Source organism: Buceros rhinoceros, unplaced genomic scaffold (assembly GCF_000710305.1).
Source record: "Buceros rhinoceros silvestris isolate BGI_N320 unplaced genomic scaffold, ASM71030v1 scaffold22232, whole genome shotgun sequence".
NCBI lineage: Eukaryota > Metazoa > Chordata > Aves > Bucerotiformes > Bucerotidae > Buceros > Buceros rhinoceros.
The window spans coordinates 1-11,686 of record NW_010397405.1 but is presented as its reverse complement, the minus strand read 5'-3'; the positions used below and the strand labels follow the sequence as shown (position 1 = coordinate 11,686).

The 11,686-nt window shown below is 40.0% G+C and overlaps 1 protein-coding gene across 1 annotated transcript in view; it reads right to left on the bottom strand.

The window, feature by feature from the left end:
- Nucleotides 1–11,145, bottom strand: part of LOC104502296 (centrosomal protein of 112 kDa-like) — a gene marked incomplete at its 3' end in the record, with an annotated part of 35,898 nt that extends 24,753 nt beyond the window's left edge. Inside the window, exons 1-5 of the mRNA XM_010146253.1 lie at nt 11,046–11,145; nt 10,745–10,935; nt 9,820–9,986; nt 3,593–3,686; nt 1,135–1,209 (exon numbers count right to left, since the gene is read on the bottom strand). Of these exons, the coding sequence (XP_010144555.1) occupies nt 1,135–1,209; nt 3,593–3,686; nt 9,820–9,986; nt 10,745–10,935; nt 11,046–11,145 (627 nt within the window). The remainder of the gene's footprint in view (nt 1–1,134; nt 1,210–3,592; nt 3,687–9,819; nt 9,987–10,744; nt 10,936–11,045) is intronic.
- Nucleotides 11,146–11,686: the final 541 nt, after the last annotated feature.

The window sequence follows — 11,686 nt, the reverse complement described above, 5'->3', positions numbered from 1 at the left end:
AAAAAGACAAAACACCACAGCGGAAAAAATGTAGAATAGAGCTGGAGAGAGAAGGAGCTTCACTAGAACCTTAGAACTGCCATGGACTAGTACCACCTAAAACAATCAAAGGAATAGAATCTTAAAAAAATTGAAACTTAAATTCATCTAGTACTTCAACGTTCAAAAAACTTAACTGCTCAGAAACAAGACATAGATCACGCCCCACGTATGAAATCTGTACATAAACAAAGCAGATTAACACCGATTCACATTGATGTTAGCTAACAAGTTTTTCATCTCTCCTTATAAAAATTTATTTACTGCCTCACCGTATTTACCTCTTACGCTACACCAGCCCAAAAATAGAGGATGTGTTCAAATCCTCTGGGAAGACGATAGCTTGAAAATAGATCTGATTTTACATGAGAGTTCATAAAAGCAGTTTAAAGTCTAAAGAAATTTTTTTTTTTTTTTACACAGATTAAAGGCCTCCTTACTGTGCCCACGGAAAGCTTTGGGAGCTATCTTCCACATTTTTGCTGAGATCCAATAAATACTAGCTCTGAGGTTGTCAAGCTGTCCAAGAAAGAACTCCTCCTTATTCCATCCCCACAGTAGAGTCTCTTTCAGATACTTTACTATTATTTCTGTAAGAGCCAAAGAGCTGGTCTAAAGATTTACTGCACTGAAAAGTCTCTTGAACACTTCCAAAAGGAGGCAAACTGGCAAGAAAATGTTGAACTGAATTAATGGCTTGCAAACTCCACATTCCTTAAAAAAAATACAGAAAGCCAAACTCTTTTATTTATATAAGCATAAATTCAAAATAGTATTATCAAGTTAACAAGAAATAGTCTGAATTTTTAGAGTAAGACACTTGGTTTTGACCAGCAGCTGTTATTGGTCTTCTTGATTTATCAGTAACTATATCATACACATTCTACTGTTATTCTTGTTTAAAAATGAGGCATTTTTGACGTTTTCTTCTCAAGATGACACATATTCACGAGTAACCTTTCCAAGCTTTACCAGTTCATTTCTAAATGACTGATTTCTACATAAAAGTTTTGCTGACTAAATTCAGAGATGAAGGCTACGTTTCTAAGGAGTTTTCATTTCAAGTCAATAAATAAGTAATTTACTCTGTTTTACCCCAAGATTCCAACTATTGAGACGCGCTTCAAGGTCACTGTCATCCAAGGAACTGGTTTTTTTAGGAAGATGGTCCTGGAACATAAAAAAGTCAAACAAAACATCAGAAGAGCTGGCAGATACACAGCCTGAAAAAAAAGCTTCTCACTGACTTGGCCATGCCTACGCTGCACTTCCCATTGGCGTCACAATACCTCTGACAGCTTTGATCTGAAGAGCTCAGTTACCAGTAGGATACTGCATAAGAAAGGAATTCAGAGGATCAATTACCCTGTCTCCTCACTTCCCTGCTGTTCTTTACTGATTTCCAAAGCAACAGTCTCCTTTACGAAGGGTGAGTTTTCCAAGCAAAAAATCAAAATACTCCATATTCTTCAGGCAACATGTTTATCCTAGAAATGATCCAGCTCCACAGCACCTTTTGTGGGGCTAATCCGGAATTCAGAGGTTACCCAATCAGCCTCAAATTTAATAAAAAAATTAAAACTAAAGGAACCCCCAGCAAGGAAGGGACAGTTCTAGAGGCAGAGCTGCAGAAGCACAGGATGGAGCAGCTGCTGCCCAGCTCAAGGCTAAGGGCCCTCTGGGCAGAAAGAATCCCCAACATTCAGGACGGACTGGAGTTACAATGCTCAGGGCCACTTTCAGAAGACCGTCTTTCAGTTACTGCTGATTATTTAAAGTATCAAATAGGGTATCTGGTACAGAAAATTTTCCTTAACAGGGATGGAATACTATTTAGAAAAGCAGAACCCTGAGGCATGAATCACTTTGTCTCATTAAGGTCTGTTAGCGAGAGGTTGGTGTACTAGCGTGCAAACACCTCCTCTTTAAATCTGCTCCTTCATTATGAACGTACAGTGAAAGGAGCTTTGACTTCAGTTAATCAACACTTGGTTGAGACAGTTCTTAACGCTTCTTAAGACTCCCTGTTCCTCTACCTGGGCCTGAATCATGCCAGAACATCTGTGCATCACTGACAACAGAACAAGATAGTATTTGTTCCAGCCAGCCAAACGTTCATCAAACTCTTTGGCAAAGCAAGAGAGGATTATTTCACTTAAAGGCCCTTTTAAAGCTGTAATCACAGCAGAATCCAGTATATGGAGCTAAAGAACAATGAGGTGCAGTGATTTGTCCGACATTGCCCTGGAAGCCTGCAGCAGAGCCAGGAGCAAAAACATAAACAAAACAAAACAACAAAAAACTTTAAAGCCCCAAATCCAGGTTTCAAGTAAAGGAAATCCTTTCCTTTAAAATCACTGTTCCATAAGAAATATTTCTTTAAGTCAAGTAAAACAAATGAGAAACCAATAAGGAGAAATTTGGTTAAACCAGCATCTGTTTTCCCTTTTTATTTTTAATTATGGCATCTCTTCTTAAATTACATTTGTATATATACAATCACACACCTAAGTATGTTCACACCAACCAGAGCTTAGAGCAGAGATAGGCAGCTTTTGCCCACAGACCATCTGCAGCCTGCCACGATTCAGCATCCCTGTTGCTAGTCCTCTATTCCAAATGCAGAGCGGAACACAAATTTCTCACAAAAGCAAACAAAAAATTTCTCCCAGAAGAAAGATCCCAGTTTAACCCACTTGCATTTCATGTCTTCTTAAGTTCTTTACGTGTCCAGTAATGTATGAACACTACACGAATTGCTCAGTTCCAGCCCACTTCCAGCTGCCATCTTTCTAAACCATTCATCCAGGACAATCACAGCATGAGCGTGGGCAGCCCTACAACAGACATGCCGCAGACTCAGTGTTTCCTGGAGGAACAGGAGCTAATAGGGATGACCTGCCTATGGTGAAGGACCCACAGGAGACGGGCATCTCCAGTGATAAAGACTGGGCACTACAAGGCTCCAGAACACATTCACAAAGGAAAACAGGGGACTTGCTGATGACATGCATTTGCTAGGAGTAATTTTCAGTTTAAATGCTTGCAATTACACATACAGTATCACTAAGTATTTTGGATGTAAAGGGTTTTACCTGAAGACTGTTTAGTGTCCTTCCCTCAGCCATAATGCTAGCTGTGGAAAGTCTGGTAAAACAAACTGTCCAAAATTCATTCTGTCAGAGGACAACCATCACTAAACAGAGCCAAAGCCACCTATACTTTAATCTACGATTGCAAAATCCAAGATGATGTCAATACCGTCAGTTTGCCAAGCCCAGGGAAAACAATGCAGCAGATGTTAAACATGCTCCACTACAGGTCAATCATGAGGGAGGGTTGGGAGCATCATACAAGAAATTCTTTTCCCCTACACTTACAGAGGGTAGAATCTGATGAGCTTTAGTCCTTCCTATCACTCCTTCCCAACCGTTTGCCCTTGTACACAGGGATCATGACTCACGCAATTAGAAATAACAGCCCTAGGGGGAAATACAAAAACAACTCATTGAACCTATAGCATATTTTATGACAAAAAGGAGAAGCATCTTACAGACGGTGGAGTGGCTAGGTTAGCTTCATCTGTCCGGTGAGGACTCATAGAATGGGATCTTAATGCTGGCTTCTCATTGTACTTGAATCTTTCCCTGTTATTCACAAGAAGAGTAAGCAGAAAGAAAAGAATTAATTTTTAGAACTTGTGACACAAGAAAGGTGTTAAAACATACAGAAGAAATTAAGTGTCAAAAATAGTAGAATTTTTAAAAATTCTTATTGAAGACATATTAAAGGCAAACAAAAACCTTAAGCATTCCATGAAAAAAAACACCCCCCAAAAAACCCGACATCAACAAAAGTACCAGAAATACCATGTACCTCACCGTACGTTAAACAATGTTCTGTGCGTTTGTTACATGACTCAACATCTCCCAACAGATTTTAGAATAAAGCCAAATCATAAAGATTTTACTGGCTGCATTTCATTTCTGCTCTATTTTATGGACTAAAGTAGTATATATGGGAGGACAGTAACGAAAGGCACATGAGACAGGATACAAACAGAGCAGGAACAAGTCCTCTGTCCAGTACAGAAGAACAGTGGTCAGGGATTTTCTGGAAAAGCTCTTGTCATAAACCAAGCACTTGAACAAAAGGAAACGAACAACAGCAGATAGGTGGAGATAACCTTCACTGATGCACCTGTGCAACAGACCTTTCTCAACTACAAAACAGTGGAAGAAAAGAACAGCCTGCAACAAAATAAAAAATTGTAAGACTTTATTAGATGGGTGATACAGCAGAAGATCCAAAACAGTAGTGAAACACTCTTCAGCATGGAGTATCCCATGCCAAATGCATATGTATTGAAGCAATCAAAATCCCGTTAGTCCATTCACCTTCCTATGACAAGCTGTAGTGTATTAAAATCAAGTCAGACCATTAAAACACCTTTCACTCCTTCTATCTGTCAGCCAGCAAATGAGACAGCAGTTTATGCCAAACAGACACAGAGATGAATTAAGTCTTCATGAACAGAAAGACAACTGCTGGATGTACAATGTAAACGAGTCACTTCTAGAGGGACAAATTTTTCACGCAGCAAGCTGCCCCAAACAGCTGGAAATGGCAGACATGCAACAGCTAGGAGCACAAATAAACACCAACACCACGTATGGATGCACAATAACTATTCCAAAGCAGTAAATACTGTAGGTAAGCAAAGTCTTAGAGGTAAAAAACAATCAAAAGAGATACAATAATACAATGACTGTCTCTAGCATTCCAAACTGGGCATTTCTTACCAAGATTTAATTTGACACAAAATAATCTTTCATTAAAAGGAGACAAATATTTGTCTGTCAATAAATCTACACTTTTATCAGACTGCTCTTCTGAACAATGCTCAGGGTAACAATTCAATAAAGTGCCAATTGTTTAAAACGAGAGAAAACAGAATTCACACCCCTATCATTAAGGGATTAAGGAACACCAATAAATATTCAAAACAGAACAAGTTATCTGTAATATTTTTAAATTGACAAAAAGGGGGTGGAAGTCTAGATATATTCTCAGTTCTATATTTGCTGTTTTGAAGAGGAACTGAGAAGGAAGTTGCTTTACTTGGTTCTATAAACAGAATTTGAAAAGATCAATAAGGATGGACTGTAATTCGGCTCATATCAAGCATATACTACCCGCTCACTCCCTTTTCCAGCCTTCTGCTAATATGAGTCAGGCTCCAGAAATCACAAGATTATTTCTTTCTCCTCTCACAGCAGGTGAGTGGAGAACAGGCAGTCTTGACACCAGCCCTGGGATCTCCTGCTTCAGCCAAAACAGCCAGCTAGCATGGGAGAAGGAAGCAATTTGCTGCTAATAAATGAGATTAGTAAATAATTTCCTACTAGGAACCAAGTCAGGGAAACTCACTGGTTCCTCCTGGAACAGCGCAGCCACACACCAACCTTTAACAATGGTTTTCGAGCATGATCTATAAACACACAGTAGAATTCTCCTGTGGAGTCAGAAAGACCAGGTTTCTGTTCCAACCAAACACCATATTCCTAAAACCAATTCCCATGTTTCCAAATAAAGATGCACCTTTCTCGCACCAGCTGCCCGGGCCTTACTCATTCACACCCTAGTCTGCAAGGAAGATCTGTCTATCTGGTTTTTTATTTAGCCAGATAAACAACTTCTTATAGAAAAGCCAAAATCTTCATACATAGAAGTACGTGTATTGCAAGATAAAAATAACTACGACAAGAACGTTTCTACTTGTTTGCTTCTTTTTAAAGAAGGGAATCTGGAGATAAATAAACATCAGAAAATTCCTCAAACATTTCTCACTGACATTATCTATTTTGCCCTGAGAAAACGCTGTCATCTATCTGTAAGAAGCCAGTCGCAGCTGGAATGCAAAATTTTCATGCAGCTACAGATCCTGTGTGCCTGTGGGTACAGTTCTCCTCATCCACAGGCTGAGCAGACAAGCAATGGAACAAGACCACCATCTGCTGGGTCCCTCTCCAAACTGCAGATTCCAGACTTCAGACCTTAACATATCGACTTGCACTGACACTGCAAACACAAAGACAGGATCTGTACGCCAAGTACAGCTAACGCCTCACCACAGACTCAGAAAATAAGTATTAAATAAGCAATTTCTACAAAAACACCTCAGCTGAAAGAAACATTGACCTTCAGTAATCCTTCCTGCACAACTCACACATTTAACCTGTTTCTCATTGCTATGGTGATTCATTTACGTAGTCTACAGAGCTATCGACATTTCTAACCATCAACACAAACTCAGCCATCCTCAGACCCAGCTCCCTTCCTGGTACAAATACAGTCTGCAAAGCCATGCCTACACCACTAGGCTTCACTTCTAGTAACTTATTCCACCACATTCACCTGGCACGAAGCAACGTGGAACACAGCTCTCAGAGAACCCACCAGAGCCTTGGGAACCATCTGTTGATCACAAGTGTAGGTGTTGCTACAGTCCCATGGGACAAAAAAAAGTTAAATTAAATCAAGCTTCACTATTTCACCCATGATTTAGGGAACTTCGCCAGGGCATCTGAACTTTGCCATCTGAATCTTGGGTTCAGATACAAATGGGAAAAGGGGTCAGATTTCCAATATTCAACTATAATCAAGGTAATGAAGAGAAAAATGTGGGAAAAAATACAAGGGATAGAGTAGGCAGAGCTGAACTACAGCCTTCCTCAAACAGGAGTGGATGCAGAGGAAGAAGCATGCTGCTCATCCCACACAAATAACACCCCAGCTGACAGCACAGGTAAAAAATTCAAAGGAATTTGGTGTATTTTTATGCTGCAAATACAGATATCAGCATGCTAGATTGGGTCTAACAGGGGAGAGTTGAGCTGATGTTGCTTTATTGCGTCTATTTTACGGTGGTGCTACTCCCAGCCACCAAGACCATCTGAGCAGATCTCTGCTGGGTACCTCGACATGGCACATCACTATCTAACACAGATTTAGCCATTTCTTAAGCATAATACATGCCTTGTTTTCATAAGGTCAAATCTCACGTTTTTTAAAGTCGGGTATTTGGGCAGCATTTCCCAGTGGTTCTTTGTACCACCAAGCCTCAAGCAGTAACAAGGTAACAGAGCTGGCAATTGCTCCATTCTCCAGCTGTTTGTTAAACCACAAGCCTGCTATCAAAACCACAGGCTCAGAGCACAGCACTTAAGGGTCAGCAAACAGAGGACCCCCTTAGTATCAACACTGCAGGACTCAGAAAGGGGAGATGCACCCATCCAAAGAGCAACTTTTTAAACGACTGTTAGAATTACACACAGTTCATGGATACTTAAGCGGAAAAGTTCCACAATACTCAGTGACATTATGTGATGTAACCTGCAAGACAGCCTATCTGTCACCTATCCAAATTACAGCAGAAAAACAAGAGTAAGACTCAGCACTGTGATATGTAGTGTAAAAATCAGTGTGCCCGAAAAATAAAAAGAACAGCTAATGAGAACCACTTATGAAAACTAAGTGAACACCAAAAAAGCATGAGACTTCTGAAACAAAACCCATGAGCATATTTATAAAGCTGTGAAACCAAAGCAGAAGTTTCATATAGAAGCAGAGCAAACATTTACTTCCTATTGTACAGTGCCTACCAAGTTTTAAATAATATTCACGCTCTACCTCTGAGTGCTTTTTTCTTCCCACCAAGGATTTCAGAGAGTTTAAACATTAACCATACTTCAAAATGAGCAAACAAGACAATTCCATCCATGACTGACATGCAGCTGCATAAAAAAAGAATATAGATCTTGACAATCAATGCAAAGTTGCACTGAATAACTAGAAAGTAAATACTTGAGAACCGAACATAGATTATACTAAGATTTACCACAAAACCAGACAGAAAATAATTCTGTGATTTTCAACAGCGTCCAGCTAGCACCCCTTCAATACTGCAGGGACATTTCTCTAAGCCAAGAGGAACACAGGCCTTAATAACCTGATACATTTCACCCCTTTATCTGCTCTGTAAACAGCTCCTACCCAACTGACTGGAACTAAGGATGCAGCTTAATCGTACTGACTCCTGCTAACCTACAAAAAGGGACTGTCCGATGGACTGTCATAACAAGGTGCAGCTACAGATATTCAGGATTCTGCTGTACAGCTGCAAATAAGCAATACCGAAATTTTTGCATTATCCTAATGACAAACATAGGATATGTTTGGGATCTAGGCACAGAGGGGGCTAGGACCAGCAAAGCACCTGTATTTGTAGAGACAGCATGATATAAAGCAAAACGTTTTAAATCAAACTCAGAAAACAATGCTTCAGGCAAGGATGGAGTCACTGCAAACAGAGAACTGCACACAGGAGAACAAGACAGCATGGCAGAGTATCCCACAGGCAGCAGCCTCGTTAGTTTTAACGAGAATAGCTGGTCCAGTCTGACCTTCTGTGATCCAAGATTCACAAAGCTTACAGAAAATGTAAAGAACTTGTGCTATTTCATAAAAAAGCAATGATGAAACACAAGACAAATAGGTGTTTAATAAAACATGCTTGCAAAAAGATGGATCAAACCCCAAACTCCTTTTTCTTTGTATGCATCTAACTCCTTCCTTTGTCACAGAACAGCAAAACTTGCTTATCTGCAGGGAGCCACTATTCTGATTACTCTAAAAAAACTGTGAGCAATGACAGAACATCCTTTAAATCTACCATCCATATGCTTGTTTATATTTCTATCTTCTATAGAAAAAAGCCATAAAATACTATTTGATATAAGAGCTCCTTTTAGCATTATGACCCCAGACTACTACCCCCTTTTAATACTATATTTACTCTCCCCACATTTTTTCTCACTTTCTTATTGTACATTCCTATTTTGAACTGTATAGAAATAGTGAAGATTAATCCACCTCAGTGTTGTCAATTAATACCACTTTCCAGTTTCTGTATGTCAGTGTGCAGAAAATGGACTGTACAAGAACTCCAAGGGGACAGCAACTGCTTTTTAAGAAAAATCTGTCCCGAGAGTCATCTGCATCCATACAGTCTTTTACCACATCACTTCTTCCTTACTGCCTGTCCACATCTGTCTGTGCTTCCCTCTCCCAGTTATTTTGTATGAATCCTGTCTCCTGCCTGGTGATCACTGTGCTTTGCCAGCATATCTGAGGTCTGAAAAACATAACCACAGTACCAGGTTATTTGATAGGTATTTAGGATTTCAGGACAATAGCTACTATCTAAAGTCTACAGTTTCTGTTATCAAGTCTAAAGAATTAACATGGAGAGAGAGAATGGTGCAAAAAAGCAGAGTGAGATTATTTCCAGGTGAGCAAACAGGCTCTTTGGGCAAGTCACGAGTACCCCATAGTAACCACCAGCTCAAATCTCTATAAACCTCTGGCTTCTCAAACAAACAGGTTGGCCTGTTGATCTTCCACACACAGCGTCTGTAACTGAAAGAGGAAGGAGAACAAGAGGAACGGAAAGAGGACAGAGCTACAGGACAGGGACAAAGCCTCAGAGAAACCAGAGAAGACAACATAAGGAAGGACTGTAGTAACAGTAAAGCAGAAAAGTGATCTCTAAGTTAGAAGCTAGTACCAGAGCTTCTGCATATAAAGTACAAACACTATATTCGAGTCCATGACAGTGTAGTAAATTCACACATCCGAACTGAAACATACAGCCCTTATCAAATGAAAATCTATTAAATAGGAATCAAATACTGAATAAAGCAAACACAGAAACCTTACCCATATGTAAGCGACGTTGCTGAAGGCGAGTCTTCTTTCGAAGATAACTTCCACGACTCCTCATGCTTGGATTCCCCGTTTCCCAGTTCTCCCATTACCCAGTCAGGTAAGCAGTCTGGGCTACCACTCTGAACTCTTGCTGAATTTGGTTCATCAAAATAAATTAACTATAATTAAAATAAATACCAAGTCAACACTAGAATATATTTACATAGATATATTCTTCACACTGTTCATGTCACCTCTTGCACAAATATCTGCAGCATAAAAGCTCTTTTTTCAATGCAGTCAGAGAGGTGTGCAAATATTGCCTTCCCAACCCACGGAAATTAGTACAACAGGCAACGGTGTGAGGGTTTTCCAGTACTTTTCTTCTTCTGGTATGGGTAATTTGAGCATAAATTAGGACTGTGATCTCACTAGAGCCAATGCCAATGATTGACAGGTCTTGAAAAAACAACTGCAAGCTTAGCAACACCTCTGTGAAATACTGTTATTTTTCTTTCGTAGAGAGAGAGACTACCATAGTCACCTCAGACTACTCATCACCTCACCTAAGCATGGTCTTTCTTTCACAAGAGCTATCTGCTGCTTAACACAATACAGCCAAGAGTCTTTTATTATATCTTTTCAAAGAATTAGACAAAAATTATCTTTCTGTTGCTTCAGAACACCTATTTTTTTATGACCCTTCTTCGAACCGAAATTTTCTGGAAGAAACAGGTCTCATAAAAGGCTTTGCACATTGGAGGATTTTTCCAGTGCCAGTCAGAAAACAGGCAACATAAATGCCTGTACGTACCACGTGCAATTCCGCTCAACCCATTCCAAATTGTTTTCACATTTTTGCCAAAGCAAAGACTTAAAAGTATTTTCAGAATATATTCAAGACCAAAAGTTGGTCTTATAAAGAACTTACACCCACCATGTACGAAGGGAAAGGTTTCAGCAGTCCTGATTCTGGTTTATGTGCAAAAGGACCCTCCAGCACTCCTCGCTTTAGCATGTGGAGCAAAAGTTTTGCATATAGGTTCCGATTCTTCCTTCCCTCTGTCCCTGTGCCAGCTCCTGAGGGTTCACGTAGTTTTTTTATCCAAAGTGCACATCTTTGTCGTTCTAAAAATATAATAAGCAGCAGTTTGTTCCAATCCAGTACACATAATTACTACCAGTAACCTCGAATTTCGTTATTAGTGTTTTCCTACACGCACATTTTATGTATTTACCTGACCTCTGCTGTAGTTTTAGAACATGAGGCTTCATATCCGCCACCCAGTGATCAAATTCTGTATCCAGCTTCTCCCATACTGCCTCTTCACCGTTCATTTTGAGAGAACACAAAGTCACCTGCAAAATTATACACATTTAAGGAGAAAAGCTCGAGTCCCACCACATGTTAGTCTCTGTTCATCTTAGGCCATGCAAAAACTTGCTTTGGAACCGCAGGAAAAACAACACTAAATATTTATCTTGTTGAAATAAACACAAACCCAGGAGCGATCCTCTGTGCACAACAGAAACTCCCTACAATTTACAAGCAGGTTTGTGCCAGTTTGAAAGGGAACACCCAACGCACCCAAACGTGGCTCATACCAAACCCCTAAAGGCATCTGTGTCACAGCCACCATCATCAGAATTAGTATTTTACTTTGTTCTAAAAGAAGAAAGGGTAAAAAAGGAGGAAAACCAGAAAACAGACCTGTGAGCTAAAAGTAACGGAACCAACCCATGTCAGAATTGTTTTCTAACGAAGAAGGACTAAAACGGCCGCCAAACAAGAGCTCTTCATCCCCGGGCAGCTGTCGTTCTCTCCCAGCTAAACACACATCTGTTCTGTACAGTCGGGCTCGCAGGTGGCGCGTTTCTG